Below are 18,896 nucleotides of genomic sequence, written 5' to 3'. Positions count from 1 at the left end.
TTTGCTTAAATATACAGAAGCCTATACTTTTGCTTACGGCATAATACCATTAGTCGTAAGTAAATATGCTCTCGGTCGTCTTCAGCGAAACCCAGAGGGATGACTCCTGTTGAAAGTAAAGAGCCTCTCAAAGCCAGAGACGTTCAGCTCTTCGTCAAGCACTATTGCCAGCCCAACAAAATACCCAACAGAAACCTCACCACCTCGCGGCGCTTGGTCTTGGATCACGCCTGCTGAAAGCGATCCCTCGCTTTCCCGCGCTGGGGGAGGAAGGAGATCGGGTCGCTGGCTTCCCGGCCGGAATCGATTTGCGCAATTCCCCGACCCTGCTCCACTTACGGCTGTGCTGGGTTACATAAATCAAACGCCGAAAACTGTTCAGCACGCTGAACAGATTGTGTGGGCACCAGTGGAGTGCCTCAAGCAACGGGAAACCCGGCAAACGAGGAGGAAGGGAAAGCTGAGGACACAAAATAAGGCAGAAAAGTGATAGATGGGCAAAGGCGGAAGGAAGGTCTAGTTTCAACAGATTTGCTCTTGAGCCGGGCATCTCTGGTGACATGGAGGTGTCAGGATTGAAGATAACTCCCATCACCACCCAAGCCTGGAGAACGGGCGTCCCCAGAGCCAGCGGAGCAGCCTTTCCCACCCGCAGAACAGGGGCTTTGACAGCGCCTGCGATGGGACCACGGCCCTGTCCTCTGCACGACTGCCTGGGCATCTCACCCAGCCGACGACGCTGACCTTTCCCTGTGGCAGTTTCCATTCCACACCGGAGGAGACAAGCTATTTATATAGCAGTAAGTAGCCACTGGAAAGAATGAGCCAACGGGCCCTGCCAAGTACCATGAGAAAGACGGTTGTTCAGCCATTTCTTTACCGCATCCTGAGCTCAATCCTGCACTGCCCCTCTTAACCCGCTTGCCGGCTTGCGATTCTCCTGCTAGATCTTCTGACAGAGCTCGGCTTGGCATCTCTACGACACAACCAAGCATTAAAGCAAACAACCTTGCATTAATCCCTGGGATGGGAAGGGAAGAGTCATTCCCAACGGTCAGAGCTTGAATGAGCTCCGTGCCTTCAGGCTGCAAGAGCAGCGGTGCCGTAGCACACCTCGAAAGGTAAAAGCAAAGCGAGACTGAGAGGGAACAGCCCGGAGTTTGGAGATGCGGGTAGGTGCCTGCTGTTCCCACCGACTCTCAGCTGGGATGCAATTGCTCCACGCCTCCGAAAACTGGTGTCTGTGTAGCAGAGGTTCTCAAACAAGTAAAGGGTTGGCACCCAAGATGTTTGATGCGACTAGAGCAGAGCTTTGCAGAGAATAAACAAATTCTGTGCCAAAAGCTGCTCTCATTTACAGCTACAAAAATCCCAAGTCACCCTGAACTGCTGCAAACATCAGTCTCGCCAGCAGTCAAGGAAACATAGGGTTTCATTTCGCTGTGTCCTGATGATCCTAAGACTTCCAGCCATCGGGCAAACCTGGCAATATTGTCTCCTCAAGGAGAAAGAATAAATATTGAGGCAGGAGGCAGAAAAAGTGGATTCTCTCTCCACAGTGCTAGAAGCATGTGTCTATAGGGAACCTTTTGAGATGGTAAAGGCATCTTTACACGCGGCTGATGCACTAGACACCGTGCCATCTTTATGTTTCTACTTCTAGAAACATCTCTTAAGTGAGGGCTGGGTGGAAATGTGAGCCCAGCGCATGGCTGGTGAGAGCCCGGTGGGTGCCTGCGGCCTCCGTCCCTGTCCCATGAAATCCCATAGGATATCCCTCCTCAAGCAGCCCGTGGGGCTGTGTTTGGGGTATGCTCGGCATTTTTTTGGGTGTCCTTTCACGTCATTCGTGGGAATACGGGTCCAAGTTATAAGCCACCAGCGAAGCAGGTGAGCGAACCCCCTCCCTGCCTCTCGCTCCCACTGCTTTTCAGCTCTAACGCTTGCTCACGTAGCTGGAAAGCGGAGACAGAGCCTCGCGCAATGCTCGCTGCCATCCCGCCCGATGAGCTTAAGCTATGACAGGCTCAAAAAGAAGCTCCTTCAGCCCAGCCTCGGAGGGAGCCAACGCTTACCGAACCAGTAAGTCACATCATCTGCAACACATTATAATTAAGGAATCGTTTCTTTAAAAATAGAATTTGCATTAGCTGGATTTGAGACTAGGAAAGACGCCGCAAACAAACAGAAAACCTGCAGATTAGGATGCTAATTAGATGCATTTCTATTTATAATCTGCCTTGATCAGGCTAAAATATTTTCCGTTTCAGGTGTCAGTGCTACACCCATGAATGCAAGCAATTCCCTCAGCAGGGAAACACCTGCTTGTCTCTGGGGACAGGCAAGTGCCGGGGAAAAAGCCTACGCCGGAGGGATGGGGTGTGCGCCGCCCGCTGCTTCCCCTGGCCCTGCTCCTCGGAGACCAGCTCGAGAGGAGGAATGGGTTGTGTCTGGCCAAGGATGACCTGCCCAGGATGTTCCCTACATTTTCTCTGGGCTGGAAAACTGCAGGCAGCTTTGCCTTTTCCATTAGAAGCGGCAGGGTGGAAATCTCCAAAGAGCCGGGGATGGGAATGGGAAGGATCTGCAGCTGGTGGCAGCAGATCTGGCCAGCTATGGGCTGGAGAGCGCAGTCTGAAGAGGACAGACGGACACGAGGAGGTCCCCCAGACCAGCCTGAGAGTCACCGGGCCTCTTCCCTTGATGGGGGATTCACGGCTGCTGCAAGGGCAGGTCCTTGAGCAACCTGGGAACTGCAGTGCTGAGTAGGCTGCTCCCAACTAAGCCAAGCCTCATCCTTGGTGCCGAGTTTGCAGATCACCGTGGAAGGGCCTGAGCCGAGGGAATGGCACATTCAGCGAGCGTGGACAGACGGACGGCGTGCGGCCCGCTGCCCAAGCTTGGCAGCGTCCGAAAGCCTGCCAGAACTGATGGGTGCTGCTCATTTCTCCTGACGATGTCTTATTCCAGATTAATTTCTCCCTTTTTTTTTCCCGCTGCAGCTCCCTCTTGTACTGCAGAACATCCAGAAGGAATAAAGAGATAGCAGGTCCAGCCCGTTCTCCTTTTCTTCTAAAGCCTTCAACAACACGTGGGAAGTCTTTCGGGCCATAGGAATTATTGTTAATGGGAGTCTGGGGGGTTTGTGACCTGTGTAAAAGCATCTTGCAAAAATTCAGTGATAAACCAGGACTTAGCAATGTGAAAAACAGCTACAAGGTTGGGTTTTTAAATGCAGCTTAAAGAAAGAAACTTAAAAGATATGAGTCATCATTTTGAAATGGGCATCAAACAAGTTAAATAACTCTTACTTTCTTAACGACATATTAATCAAAGTGCATTGATTCTTGAATCAGATTCTACTACCAACAAGCTTTCTATCTTCTCCATCCTGATGCATGCATTAAGAGAGTTTTATTCTGACAGATACAATATAGCGATCAATAAAATCTTATTATATGGAGCTGAGATACATGGATTTGTTGCAGGATTTATGCACTACTTTCAAACCCGGTGCTATTTCATGTCTCAGCCTTAACCTGTAATTGAAAATAAATCTCCCTGAATACACCAGATTCTAATTTTCTGGATGTATGGGCAAATGTGAATGGAAGCCGGCCTTCCCTCGGGGAGAAGTCTGCTTTCTGATCGTACCGCTCCCCTTGTGCACATCGCTGTCTTGCCAGATTCCTCCAGAGAAAGCACCCTGCCCGGCCCTGCGCAGGCAGGAGAACAGGCAGGCAAACGGGCAGCGCCCGGGCACCGCGCTGTGCGGCTCCATCACGCTCCCAAACCCTCCGGCCCCTTGCTCAGGACTCCAGAGCCGATGGCTGCCTCCGGGGCAGAGAGCACAACCCGACAGTGCCGGCGCCGGAGCGACACGAGCGTGGCAAAGCTGGGATGGATGAATAAAGATCGGGGAGCGGGATGACCCGAGAAGGTGGTGTTTCTCTGCTGCTTTCCTCCAGCTCCCGGGGTTTGCCCAGCTCATAGAATCATGGAATGGTTTGGGATGGAAGGGACCTCTCAAGGCCATCCAGTCCAACCCCCAATGAAGGGACATCTTCAACTCAATCCGCTTGCTCAGAGCCCCGTCCAACCCAACCTTGACTGTTTCCAGGGATGGGGCATCCACCGCCTCTCTGGGCAACCCGTGCCGGTGTTTCACCACCCGCATCGGAAAAAAATGTCTTCCTTCCTTATTTCTTTCTTCTTTCCTTCCTCCTCGGCAGCATCTGAGCGTGCTCGGAGATTGCCTCTCGCCTCGCAGGGCGCGGGACAGCTGGGAAGGTACGGCAGCGACAGGGGACAGACGGCCGCAGGCGTTGTTCCTTTGGGTTTGTCTCGGGCTCGGAGGGCTCGGTGCCGCTTGGATGCATGACAGCAGGTGGATGGATACCCAGCGGTCCGCCTGGAAATGGCTGGAGGGGACTTTGATCTAAGCAGCTCTGTCAACAGCGTTAATACAATAAAAATAATCAAATTCACTCAGATGGAAATGAGAGAGACGGAGAGATAGGCAGACAACGGTGCAAATCGGAGGGAATAAAGAGGACGGGAGCAACAGTAAATCACCGACGCAACACCACGAGTTCAGACGCTTCTCAAAAGAGCCACGATCTTGAACTCATCAAAAAGTCACGGCAGCAGCATGCCTTTTTGTCTGCTTTTTTTTTCCCCCCTATAACACATACACACGTACTTGTTCGAGGCAGAAAACGGGCACGTTTGCAGAGGGATGCCTGCACAGGCTTCCCGCACAGCGCACACACGGTGTCTGCCTCTCGTCCCGAGGGGAGGAAACACAGGTTTGCAGTTGTTGCACGAAATGCCTGGTTTTTCCGAGATTTCCCTAGAAACCGAGCCGGGAGCCGCAGGAGCATGCTGCGGAGAGAGGGCTGGCGGCCCCAGTCTGCATCGCTCCTTTTTCCTCCTGTCATAGAGGGAATGACCATCCCCAACGCTCAACATGAGGGGGTTTTCTTGGGGCAGACAGTTTCATGGGAGAAAAGGGGATTTTAATAAAGGAGCTGTCAATCAGAAAGGAAAATGACTGCCGCCATGTAAGTGTTGGCTCTTTTTTTGCTGGTTCCTATACTTTCTGAAAAAAAACGATAACTCAATTTACAAGAACAACCACCAGAAACAGCGAACTGGCCTGAGGAAGGTATGGGGGAAATAAATGATCTGCAGCCAGAAAAGACTTAAAAATTCAAGATTCCTTTGTCAGCCTTGTATTTCAGGAGGCAGCCCAGAATGGACCACTTCGGCCGGCACCTTGCGAGGTCGGAGCATCATCCCTCACCTCGCCCCGGGGGCAGGTACGGAAGGGAACCGGTGCCGAGACCACGCGAGCCCCGCGCCACGCTTCCAGGTTAACTCCCATCACAAAATGAAAAGCGGGCACGAGCTGCGGTGACGCCTGGCTCTGTGCGTGTAACGCTGAGGGGGGATACCCAGGTAGAGCCCCAAACTGATTAAAGTCAGCAAAGCCAGCGGGACACGCCGCCTCGTGAGATGGCAGCAAGGCACGGGGAGGGTACGGGCAGAGCCTGCGTGTGGTGCTCAGCATGCGGAGACGTCACACCGCTTTCTGTTTCACAGTACGGCGAGTGCCAACCGCGGGACACCCCTCCCCGCGTCTCCGTGCGGTGCCACTCCAGAGCAGTGCCCTTCCAGAGACGGACTCCCGCCGAGGTGCGACACGCCGGGGTTCCCCTTGCAGTAATTATTCTTCATTTGCTGACCTGCTGGTTTTTCGGATTTCCATTAACAATGCCAGCTGAGGAGTTATCCGCACCGTCTCCGAGTTTACCCTCTCCAAATCTCGTCCCTGACGCAGCTGAGCGCACATTCCCCGTGTCCGTGGAGGACCCGGCCACCGCCCGCAATCGCACCATCATCCGCTTTAGGTGACCCGTAGGTCACTTGGTGGCAACCCACACGAGGGTTTGGCAGCGAGGGAACGCTAGCACGGAGTCAGAAATACCATTGCCTGGGTTTCGGCAGCGCCATGTGCACAAACACAGCCTCAGCTTTAAAACACCGACCTGTCTGACCTGCAAATGGCAGATACAGCAGATTATAGCCCGGCAGCGGCCAGGCTTTGCCTCTTTCGGATTCTGCCAGTATGGCCTCCCTTCCAAAGTTACCCACCGCTGCTTAATGGGGGTAATTCACCCTCCAGATCCCAGTTGCTAGGATGGGACACAACCTTCTTGGTTCCCTAAGTGGTTTTTTACCACCACAGGGATGTTTGCCATCTCCCAGTGATCTCCGAAGGCTGTCACCGTGGCAGGGGCAGGCAGGGCGAGCGAGGGGCGACGGGGCTCGCTCACGGCACCGCCAGCTAAATGAGGCTTGGGAAAAAAAATAGCCCCATCAACCCGACATCCAGGAGAGGAATGAAGGGAAAGAAAGGCAAAGAGTCGGGGCAGGGGATGGGGAAGGGAGTTAAAAGCCTGCTGTTGTCCCTGGGCAGCTGCGGGGGACGTCGGGGAGGCAGCCTGGCTGGGGGGTCGGCCAGGCACCCCCCGACCCAGCGACCCCCCATGCCTGTCTCTGCTCCCCCCCCCCCGACTTCTAGCTCTGAGCTTTGCTCAGCTAGCGAAAGGGTTAAGTTTAATTTATACTGATTTCTATTTAATATCATTCTCTCCCCGTAGGAGCCGGCAGCTGTGAGCTGATTGTACTCTCTCATTATGCAGTCTGTATCACTAATGGCCTGTGACAAAGGCATGCCATCTTCCCGGCCTTACCCCCGAGAGCCAATTAAACACACATACTCCCTTCCTGTTTGCAGCGCATTACAATGAAATTAAACTGAATTTCAAAATCATTTTCTCCTAAAGACATCTCTTTGCAATAATTAATGCATGCTATTCCTTTGCATCTGAAATATTCATCAGGAGTGTTGACTAAAAAAATTTTTAATGCTGATTGCCCTGCACCCTGCGCATTGCCTGATGATGCTTCAGTCCCAGCCTGCGGTACCCGCCCGGGATGGGGACCCGTGGTGACACCGCCGGCAGGGCAGCTCCACGTCTGCTTCAGGGTAACAATAATAATAAATCACAGCTTCTTCAAGAACCATAAATAAATAAGATTACGCAGAAGGCATCAGAAATCCAGCCTGACTCCTGACTCGATGGCACCGCTAACACACAGTAAAGGAGGGGAATGGGAAAGTCAGAGCTGCCTGTATGTTAAGGTTAGGCAGAAATGAGCCATCCCGTCTTTCCGCACGGGCAACATTAATCGGCGGTCGGGCTCAGGGCAGGCAGCCAAACGCGCTGCCTGTATCTGCCCCGCTGCCCGAACGGCTCCCGGCCGGCGGCAGGGAGGTGGGCACGCCGAGGTACCACCCGGCAGCCAGGGCCAGAGCCCGCCAAACGGCCCGCGCCCAGTTTAGTGTTTAATCTGAATTGCAGAACGGCGCCGGGGAAGGGGAACCTCTGACCGAGGAGGTCTCCGACCGCTCGCCGTGCCACGCGCAGAGCGGGAGGCTTAATTTGAAGCACATAACTTATTCATGGCCTGTCACATCTGTTCCGTTTGGGAAAGGTCTTCAGCCTGGTAACCTCTTGAATTTGTTATCCCACGCGATGGGCAGGATTAGCCGCAAGCGTCCTCCTCCGAGAACTTGCCGTCCCAGCCACAGCAGCTTCAGGTAGGGACAGTCCCGACGGCATCCACTGCTATCACGGGATAACAGGATCTGTTTTCTGTTTGCAAATATTTGATAAAACCTACCAAGGCGCACACAGGACCCGCCTGCAGTAGGTATTATTATTCTTAGGGTACTACCTTCTGGTGAAATTTGATTTGAAAGAAGCAAATACCAGAGGTGTTCCCATCCCTGGAAACATTTCACGTTTCAGAAACATTTTTCTTAGTGGAAAGGGAAAGGCAAATCCTGAGAAACCCAGAAAAAGAACCATTTCCTTTGCATTTCCACAACCTATCGTGTAAAAATAAAATGAGCCTTGGTTTCAAATTAAAAGGTCTCTTTATTTGGAAGACTCAGACTTTTCACTTTAAAAAAACGTCCTGGCAATTTCTCTTCCCGAACCGCTCCCACACTGAAGACACCCGCTGTGAGTTTTTTTTCCCAGAAAGTTCAGCTTTCCATCAGTTACTATTTTCTGGCTGACAAACGACGCTTCCTTGAAAAGCTCCCACGCGACCCCGGCGGCCGAGCCCGCGATCCCAGGGACGCCCCGTACAGCCGCGCTGCCCGGGCACGTGGTTTCGACCCTACGCACCTTGTCTTTCCATACTCAGCCGTCAGCAGGGGAGCAAGCTCTCCCGCAGACAGCACGCCGGCGCCAGGACGCATCCAGCGCCTCGGAGCTCAGTGGGGGTTTGCCACTAACGCCATCCCCGTGTAAGTTAAGCTAAATCCCACCCGGTGTTCGGGTGCTGAGGTTGCAAAGTTTAAGTCTCCAGAAAACGTTAAGCACCAGTACGTCATGCTTACAAGCAAACACTCCCAAACGCACCCCATCACTTGGCTAATTACGGCCAACGCAAGCGAAGCCCCTCGCTGCGCCCGGCGTTTGGGAGCATGTCCAGCACGCGCCCCCAGCCAGGCTGCGACCCCCCCGTCCCCGACCCCCTCCCCAGCAGCCGGGGAACCCTGGGAGCCGAACCGGAGCTGCTGCCCCCCTCTCCCCTCGCTGCCCTCCGCCAGGTGACACGGGGAAGCCGCCACAGTACCTGTTTTGAACCAGCCGTCGGGCGTGAAGGCATCGGCTGTTTCTCTGGGTCTGTTCCAGTACTCGCGGAAGACGGAGGGTCCCTTCACGAGCAGCTCCCCTTCTTGGCCCTCGAGACCCGGTGTCACCTAGGACAAGCACACGGTGAATGCATCCCGGAGAGCAGCAGCGAGCATCGCCTCCACCGCCTGTCTCCCAGCACCGCAGCACGGTGGGGGACAAGCAGGACCCACGCCGTGCGCCCTCCCAGCCTTTACCGACCTCCGACGCAGCCTGCCCACCTGCAGCACCGCTCTCCTCGGGTGGGAGGGCTCACCCAAGTGCCTTTGAGACTCAAAATCACCGAAAATATACACCCGTGTTATATGGAAAGAACTGCCACCCTGGAATGGCAGTCCAGGCAGGCTGATGCCTTCCAGCTGCTGGCAAAGGAGAGGAGCGGTCTCGCATGCAAACACGTGGGAAATGCTCTTGGAAAAGGGTTGGGAATACTCTTGGGAGAGGGCTGGTCCTTTCTGACCCCTGGATGGCCTGATGCAGACAGGCTTCACAAGAGCTTTCTGCACCCTGCTCCCACTGCAGCACCCATCAGCCTCTGCCCGGCTCAGGCTCTCTCCCAGGAAATAATTTGGGAACCCCCCATCCCCACCCGCCGCCCTCGGAGCCTCAGCACGGTCCAGGGAGTGGGATGCCGGGGGGGGGGCATCAGCAGAGACAGCGTGGCGTGCTTTGCAATCCCCAGGCACCCCATCAGGGCACCCAGCCGCTCAGGGAGCCTGTCGCCCATCTCTCTTTGGCAAGCTGCCCTTCCTCGCGGCGGAGGCTCTTGGGGGACGGATGAAAGCAGATCACAGCGGCTGCCTCCTGAAAGACTCGTGCATCCCTGACAACTCCGTCTCCCGTCCCCAGAGTGCTGGCCTGCATCTCTCGTAGTGACAGCAGCAAGCTGAAAGGGTGGGTGGACGGCTCAGCCGTGGAAATAGCAGTTGCAGGGGACACTGGCCACCAGCTGCACCGCTTGGCACTTGCGGCAACCTGTCGCTGGGCTGGCAGCGGCAAAGCCCTGCCCTCCCGGGGAAGGGAAGCACGGACCACTGTCCCACAGGAGATCGGCTCCTATTGAAGGCACCACCACCACTCACCCTAGATGTACTAGATTTGCAGTGTCCTCGGGGCTGAGGACCGTCCTGCCCGCTGCAGCACGGAGGGCAGCAGCCGCAAGGCAGGGGACGACGCTCCCGTGACTGTGCCATGCTGCTGTCTGCTCTGTTGACAGATAGAAAACTTCGCTTTCCAAAACTGTCAATCTAACACTTTGGTTTTTTTCCTGAGGTGGCAGGAAACACCATCTGATTTGTTCTCGGGGACACACGGCTCCTTTCAGGCTCGCTGGAAGGCGACGGTTGTAGTGACAACTCGGTACCCCGCAAACCTGCCCGGGCAGGTTTTCTATGGCAACAAAGCAAATATCCTGCTGTTACGGAAAGTGGAGAACGGCAGGAAGGTCACAGGCTTGCCTGACATGGCACGGTGTCTCATCTCCCCTGCACGTACATGGCTCTGTAATTACACAGGCTAAGAGATGAGGCACTAGAGAGGCACGAACGTTGCACCGCTGGTGGGACCCTGTTAACCTAAAGGCCTTTGCAGGGAAGATGTGCAAAGCCGCTGCTGGGATGGAAGGTCGCTGCCAGACGTGCTCGTGCACGTTGCGCCGTCCCTTCGCAGAGAACATCCCGGTAACGGGAACTCCGCGCCGCTTTGTACTTGAGCTGCGGCACCATGGATGAGAGACATCTGGGACCCTGAAAGCCAGCAATGCCAGAAACGCAGCCGCGAGGGAAAGCAGTAATAGCAGTACTGGAGCGGCAGGCAGAATCCCAGGGCAGGGCAGGCTTCGTGTCTCTGCGCAGCCTTTGATGGAAACAAAGCTTCTCTAATGGGAAATGCTTAGAAAGCTGCTTTTGAGACACAGTTTTTGGTTTAAGTCATTTCTTCCTGATGTCCTGCCTTGGCGGGTGGGGGGACATGGGCTCTCTGCATATACAGCCCGGGCACTTCTGCAGAATCACCTAAACGCTGCCGTGTGCCCGGGGCTGGGCTGAGCCCCCAGAGCCCTGGCTGGGCATCATCTCCACTGCCTGGAAGACGCTGGAGGAGAAAAAGGGCCTTAATGCTGATGACGGGAGTTTTGCTGAGCGATGGCAAGGTGAGGGTGGTGCTGGATGAGTTCTCCCCTGGGGATGTGAAAGAGGGAGCCTGAGGACCAGACTGTCCACAAGCAGGACAGCACAGAGAAACCTGAGGTCCAGGAGAGCCCAGGACCAAACCTCCGTACCTGCGGCAGCAAAAGGGCAAGAGGCACAAAGCCCGCGTTGGCGTGCGCGGTAGGGACGCGGCGGGTGATGCAGGGGGACCAGCAAGGCAGGGGTTCAGTGCTGTTACAGAGGCTGCATGCAGTTTACGCTGCGGCTATTTCTTCTCACTCCTTTTCCTGCTGGTCCAGCCGTGGCATCACAAACCAAGCACCGTCCCTGAGCACCTCAGTGCCCCGGTGTTCCTGGTTCCAGTTTTGCCCATCGGGTAACGCAGCCCTTACAACCCTGCCGGCGACACCTCTCCTCCCGGGGGGCACCTCCGCCCCGCTCACCTCCCTGCAAACCCCGCTGGACCCCATCTGCCCCATCGCAGCTACAGATAACCGGCTACCGCACCTGCCCGCACGTTACAGGCCTTTTAATTAGAATTATAGAACCACAGAAGGGTTTGGGCTGGAAGGGCCCTTTCCAGGCCATCCAGTCCATCCCCCTGCCATGGGCAGGGACATCTCCAACCAGGTCAGGGTGCTCAGAGCCCCGTCCACCCTGGCCTTGGATGCTTCCAAGGATGGGGCATCCACCACCTCTCTGGGCAACCTCTCCCAGTGTTTCACTACCCTCATTGTAAAAAATTTCTTCCTTATATCTAGCCTACACCTCCCCTCTTCTAGTTTAAAACCATCACCCCTTGTCCTGTCGCTACAGGCCCTGCTAAAAAGTCTGTCCCCATCTTTCTTATAAGCCCCCTTTGAGTACTGCAAGGCCGCAGTGAGGTCTCCCCGCAGCCCCCTCCTCCCCAGGCTGAACCCCCCCAGCTCTCAGCCCGTCCTCACAGCAGAGCTGGGCCACCCTCGGAGCATTTCGGTGGCCTCCTCTGGCCCCGCTCCCACAGCTCCATGTCCTTCCCGTGCTGAGGACCCCCGAGCTGGACGCGGGGCTCCAGGGGGTCTCCCCAGAGGGGGCAGAGGGACAGAATCCCCTCCCTCGCCCCGCTGCCCGCGCTGCGGGGGATGCAGCCCAGGAGACGCTTGGCTTTCTGGGCTGCGAGAGCACAGCGCGAGCCTCCGAAGTCAATCCCTGTAGCCGTCGGGCTGCCTCCAACTCCCCCGAAAGGGCTGGCAAGGGGGTGGCGGAGGTAAGGACAGCAAGAACCTGCGAACAGCTGCCCGAGCTTCATCTACAGATCCTGCCAGGTTTTGTCTTCTGCTTGTCGGCGCTGAATGCAACAACAGGTGTAAATTTGGCTACTACAAATGCCTTCAGCCCCAACCTGCCCGGCCGAGCCCTACGCAGGCGTCGCGTGGTGCCAGCCGGCAGCACCGCATACTGCCCTACCGGCACGACCCGCGCCGTGCCCCGGATCAGAGCAGCAGAGCTGCCCCAGGGACCAATCCTGCCCGGTGTTTACCTGCACGCTGCGATGTCTTGTGCCAATCAAGCCTTGAACCAGCTCCAAATTTCGTGTCATATCAACTCAAATTTTGGCAGCGGCTCAACCCACATCTTATCTCGAGCAGAGCTCCTTGGCAGCAGGCACCTCCCTGTTGTGTAATTTAATGATGTTATGGCTGGCTTGCAAACAGTAAAACAGAAAGGCCGTGACGTTATCTTAATAGGATTTTGCTTGCTGAACTTCGAATGTCACTGGCACTGCTCCCCAGCGTAGCAGAGGGGACGCAAACCACCCCAGCGCCAGCAGCTTCTGCCACTCGCAAACAGCATAAATTAAAATTCAAGGTTCAAGGCATTCATCTCCTACAAGCCCTTGCATCTGATCCCCGCTAAAATCCCACGTACACCAAGCTAGCTGGCTGCTAACCCACTTTGAAAGCGGGGTTTTTGTGGCAGCGGCGTGGCTACTGTGTTCCTCGCCATCCCATCTCAGTGGCCCCCATCGCTGATGCACTGGATCGGCATCGCAAGCAGCGGCTGAAAGCATCAGATTGCTAATTGCACAGATATCCTCCTCTCCTAGTGCCATATTTTAATGCACGTTTCAACTGCTTTAATGCATTCGAGCAACTTTAACACCCAGGCACAGCGTGCCCCCGAAGGTTGCCGTTTGATAGCTTTCTGCTGTAAAACCGATTCGGCGAGTTGAGCTGGGCCAGCCGGCGTACTAGATAAGATTACATTTTCCACACATGAAAATAAAAGGTTGTAATAAACCCTTTGAAGGCCTAAATCTGCGTGATTATAAAATGCATATTTTCCCTGCTTCCATTTTACCTCTTTATTAGGAGGAAGCGAGGGCAGTTTGTAAATAGCTGGGAATCCCCGCTTGGCAAGCGGCCCTGGGATTTGTTCAAAGTGGCCATTTGTTTTCTTGCGGTCTCTGATATACGCTGCCCCGCGCTCCTCCGGGAACTGCGGGAGAGGAGCTTGTAATGGCCTTTAATGGAATTAGGGGCTTTTATGGAGGTAGGCTCAGGGCGGAAAGCAGGGGAGGCACTGCGGATTCCTAAGCAGAAACATGTGGAAGACACAGGGTGAAAGCTGGAAGGTGAGGCTTGTTATTGGGCTCATAGAATCGGGAAGAAGGCAGATAAGCTTTGAGGGAAAAAAACAAACCCAAATGTCTTCTTGCAAACAGCAGGTTTCAGGGGGACACGTTTAACTTCTACCAGACCCCTCCTTCCCTCTGCCCCCCCAAAAAATAATAATCTGAACCTCTTTCCTGGGCGAGTACCGACGGCTCAGGGGCTGCAGATCAGAGCATCTTCCCTCAGGAGGGTCCTTAAGAGGGACCCTGCACCTCTCGCCCCAGGAGCGCGAGGCAGCGCGCCTGCGGATGAGTGGTTTCCCTGGATGGGGTAAGCGGAGCAAGGAGGAGGGCAGTGCGAGGGGCTCTTCTGCCCCCGCAGATCTCTCATGATTTGCCTTTTACTCTTCCCTCCTTACACTTCTGCCCTGGGGTCCCCGCTCCCCATTCCGCCCTCCTACCCGGCCACAGCCTGCTCTCCAACTCCTCCGCACTCCTTGCTCCATGAAGAACCAGTTCCCCGCAGCCCACCCCGCTCCTGCGGCTCCCACCAACCACCCTGGGCTCCCACCAACCACCCTGGGCTCCCATCACCCTGGGCTCCCATCACCCTGGGCTCCCAGTAGCCCAGCCTCCTCCACCACCGCTGCTGCCAGAGCAGGCGAGAACAGCCCAGGGCGTGCGCGGGCTGGGCACCATCATCGATGCAACCAAGAAAAAGCAAAAGCATTGACATTTGTGGGGAGGAAGGCAATGTTTCTGCAGCCCTGCCTCCTCCGCCACAGCCCTACTGTGCCGCTCAGCTTGGAAGTGCTTGGCACTTTTCCCCACCTCGTAAATAAGTGATTACTGTGATCAAAATAATTAAGCAACCGAGCCTTTTAAGTGACTAATAGAAGACAATAATTTATATGTGTGAGGTTTATGGAAGTGATGGAGCCCTTTTAGCCGTTCTCGCAGAGTAGGAACTTTTTTCTGTTGTTGTTGTTTTTTTTTTTTTTTTTTTTTAAACATACCAGAGCATGGAAAATAATACAACGAAAGCTGAAGAACGGCCCCACCTTCCCCCCCTGCGCCCCAGGGTCGAGCTGCGGAGCACAGACGCCCTGCAACGCTCACGGCCGCGCTGCCGCAGAAGCTTACCGGCCACCAGCGCGTCCAGACGCGCTCCCTGTCCCTGCTGAGACCGCTCGCTCGCCCCTCCAAGACGCTGGCAGCCTGGAGAGTGCTGCGGTACAGCAAAGCTTTGCCCCAGCGCCGCGTCCAACAGCTCAACCCCACCGACCTGGAGAAAGCACGGGAGCTTCAGGCTTTGCCCAGACCCTGCTTTTCCAGAGCGGGGGATCACGCTACCTCCAGGACTGATGTGGTGGGTGACGAGGGAGGTGAGGACATGCTCACCTGCCTCCTAAAAGCAAGCTAGAGACCAATAATCCGCTTGACGGTGCCTTTTAATCACCGTCTCCCTGGGCCATATTTGAATGGATGTCCTAGAGGTGCGAGGCTTGCTAAAGCATTACCGAATTCCCAGGCAATCTGAACTCTCATGCACATTCGTAATTAAAAATTCCCTGCTAAGTTGCATGGTTTTGTAAAAGCATTATCGTTCCTCTGAGCTCCGTGTCCTGCAGCATCCTGCAGAAGGCAAGCAGGAGGCAATTTAGACACAGAACAATTTTCCTCCTGCTGGAAAAAGGCAGATTTCTGCTCCTCGGGGACACAGTACAGAGAAAGCAAAAAAAAAAAAAAACCCCAACCAGAAAACCCCAAGCCCAGGCTGTAATCTACGAGGCCACATTTCACATCTGTTTTTGCAATGTTAACTTTTATAAAAGGGCTGGGAATAACCCAATCAATTTACTTTTCATTTCGGAGGGTTATAAATTTAAAAGCAAGGCTGGTGCACAGTGGAGCTGGAACACTGAAACTTATTTTCAAAAAAACCCAACCCTCTACTTACAGCGAATGTTGCTCCACTGAAAACAAAGGTGATTGTATATATTTTTAGGCAATACTGATTTTTAAAAGTTACCCGACTGATTAACTCCAGATGATCCCCAAAGAACCACTGAAAACAACCCGAGTTTTGGAAAGGTCAGTCCTCCCCGCAGTCGTTCCACGGACCCAAAACTTCTTGATCTATATTAACACCATAAATTAGACGTGTAACACTATTCCAGAAACGCCAACAGCTCTCCACGCCGCTGTTCTCATCCCTCTTGTTTGCAGGCTTCAGAAGATAATAAACGAGGCGAGATGTCAGCACATCTTCCCACTCCCTCAGCTCTCTTCATTAGAGAAAGGCTCCTGACGTGCCCCTGCAACGCCCGCTCCGATTTTGTGCTCGGGGGCAGGCAGAGGACCAGGCAAGGATTCAATTAGTGGCCCACCTTCGGTTCGTTTTTCATAAGCCTCACTTAAAAGTCGAGGTCAGGGAGGCTGTGATGTGCTGTGACTACAGACGATCGCGCTGCCCCAGAACCTCTAATTGCTTCCTTGTGCTAAGCCGTCCCGCGGCGGCCGGTGCCTCCCCGCTTTGGCTGGAAGCGCTCTGGGGCAGAGACTGTCCCTTTTTCTTCTGGTTTCTGCTTCTGCGTCTCCCCCACCACATTCAGGGCTCTTCGGCAAACATCTCCAAGACGTGCTACAGCAGCAACAGCCTCCACGACCCGATGGAGGTCCAGCGAGCACATCACGGGAAGAGGTGGGTTGTAAGTGTGTGGGCTGAACCCACAGCTCAGAAGGACTCAGGTGTGAGGTTGCAAAAATTGAGTAGAAAAACACGCCCCAAGCGACCGTCTGGGCAGGAGACCCGCTTTCACCCCACACCTCACAACACTAAACACGAACGCCCCGGTCTCCCAGGCTCTCCTGGCACAGGCGAGGATACAGAAAAGGGTTGAAGACCAAAACCAGCCATGATGGGACCAAAGAGGAACCCACCTCTTGTCCCTCATGCTGGGAGAACCAAGACTGCCAGCCTGGTGAAGGGGACCCAGGAGACATATCCCAAGTCTCCCTTCCCCTACAAGGGGGAATGAAAGCGTAAACCAGGAATAGAGATCAATAGAGATTTTGAGGCTGCTATGACGAAGGTTAGCTCAAAGGAAACACTCGTGGAAAGAGGGTTCTTCTTGACAGATGGATTCAGTCTGAACATGCAAGGAAATAATACTTCTCTGGGATCAAGGCTGCTCCTGTGATACAAAAAGTTTTCAGCTGAGAAACAAGGGGACATGATGCTATCATAATCTCTGCCTCCACTTTTACTACCAGGAAGAAATAAAATACAGCTATGGCCAAAAATAAAAAAAAAAGTAAAAATCAGAGGACAGACAGAAAGAAGGAAGGAGATATAAACACATATGAGAATGCAATTACTGAGTTGACTAAGGAACTGGATGTGATCAATGAGAAGCAGCTAAAATGTTTATACAGTAATGAAAGCAGCCTGGGCAACAAAGTGAAGAAACTTGAATTACTTGGGCAGGACACAGAACAGGACACGGGGGAGAGGAACGTGGTGAAACAGAAATCGTAACTGGAATATACACGACTGCAGCGTCCAACACTGCGAGGGCTTTGGAAGGAGTTTTGGAAGCAGCGGAGGCAAATGGAAAATGGGAAAAAATGCAGCGTGAGTTTACCAAAGGTGGATTGTGCCAGAAGACCTGAGGACTGATGTTCCAGATAAAAGAAAAGCAGCAGATCTAATCAAGGCTGCCTTCCACAACATGCTCCACAAGCTGTCTGCCCGGGAGGTGGCTACTGATGGGAGAGATCATGGGGTTGAGGGCAAGATTCATGAGGTGGGCACAGACCCAGGCGGAGGAGACGAAGCCCAAAGCATCCCGCGAGCCCCAATGGTAGCCAGGCAGCCTCGTCAGCCAGCCTTCGGCTCTTCATAGCTCAACCTGAATTTCACCCCAAGTAACAGTTCGACCCTGAATCAGCGACTTGCCGTCCTGGTGAAGGCATCCTACGAGGCTTCAGCACCGCACGGCACGTCCTGTACCCACAGCAGCGAGCTGCTGATGGGAGATGGAACTGGGATGCTGGAGGTAAGGTTCACCATCAAGAGACCTGCGGGAGGGACCAGTACTTGAGGATGGGATGCAGCAGGGACAAGAAAACAGGTGAAAAATTGTACCATTGAGAGGAGAGATGTTCTGGAAGTGTAGGAGCACTGAGGAACAAACTGGTTTAGGCTGAGGTCTGATCAGGATAGGAAAGGAACAAATCAGGGTGCCTGCCTGGGTCAGCCCGAGACAGGACTCCCTGGGCCAGGCGGTCACATCCCCACCAGCATGTCCGTACCTGTCCATTTTCAGGAACGCCAGGCACGGCTGGCACGTGCCTATCTATCTCTAACCTCAGGAGCTACACGCCGGAGAAGAGCCAGGTACGCTCGCACCAGCTGCTTCAAAATACGTGCAAGTCCACGGCACCCACACCCACCCATGGCACACCACCCACGGGCAGCAGCTGCGGGGGTGCCTGGACCTTGGAGGAAGGCTCCAAGACAAGCCTGGCAGCTCAGCGATGACCGAGCACCTCCCCACCGGTTCTCCAGAGGTCTGGGATGAACGTGAGCGACGTGGAGCCACTCCTGGTCCCCTCCACAGGAGCATCGATGGCCGAGACCTCCGGCCGTAACAAAGGGTGATGGTGCCAGCTGCCCCCCACGCCCGCAGCCCCACCGAGGTGCTGGCAACCAGCAGCAAGCTGCTAGCAGATGGCAGAGACACGGGGGGGCACGGGGAGGAGGGGCCAGGAGATGCTGGTGGCTTTTGGGAGGGATGGCCGCAGCCGAGCCGGTTCCCGTCCAGGACGACAGCTTGCATATGGATAAACAACGAGATAATTACAACCTTTGCGGGGGGAGAAAAGCCCATGGCTGCAGCGTCCTCCTGCTGCCAGCTCCTGCAACCCATACGTCCCGCACGGCTCCCTTCGCAGCCTCATCACGAGAAAATTACTCGCCATAAAAGCCCTGGCTAGAGCACTGCATTAGATACAGCTGTGAAACCATTTATCTATTGATAGACCCCTATTGTCAGGGACTGGGGTTTGGCTTTCGTGCGAGCAAGCAATTTGGAAAAGGGAAAAAAAAAAAAATCCAACAAAAATGACAACCCAAAAAACCTACCAACCAACAAACAAACAAATAAAGAAGGAGAGAGACAATACCCGACAGCTCGCAGGGTTTCCAGGCCTCTGCCAGCTGGGAAGCTAAGCGTATGAAATATGCATCGCACTGAACAAAGCAAACTGAAACGTTCGGTGCTGGAGAGCTGTAACCCTTTCCTGTGCACCGGAGCCAGGCATGGAGAGAGCGAGATCCCTGGGCAGCCAAAAAGTTAAGGGGGAAAAAAAGAC

The 18,896-nt window shown here is 54.4% G+C and overlaps 1 protein-coding gene across 13 annotated transcripts in view; it reads right to left on the bottom strand.

The window, feature by feature from the left end:
* The window catches only part of ACSF3 (acyl-CoA synthetase family member 3), a 67,181-nt gene that overhangs the window by 21,044 nt on the left and 27,241 nt on the right, over positions 1-18,896 (bottom strand). For all 13 annotated transcript variants that reach the window (XM_082320154.1, XM_082320156.1, XM_082320149.1 and 10 more), the window contains exon 7: positions 8,719-8,845. In XM_082320154.1, the coding sequence (XP_082176280.1) occupies positions 8,719-8,845 (127 nt within the window). The remainder of the gene's footprint in view (positions 1-8,718; positions 8,846-18,896) is intronic.

This window comes from Platalea leucorodia, assembly GCF_965183815.1.
Source record: "Platalea leucorodia genome assembly, chromosome: 8".
NCBI lineage: Eukaryota > Metazoa > Chordata > Aves > Pelecaniformes > Threskiornithidae > Platalea > Platalea leucorodia.
Note: the sequence above shows the minus strand (reverse complement) of the source record. Positions and strands in the feature narration are given on the sequence as shown.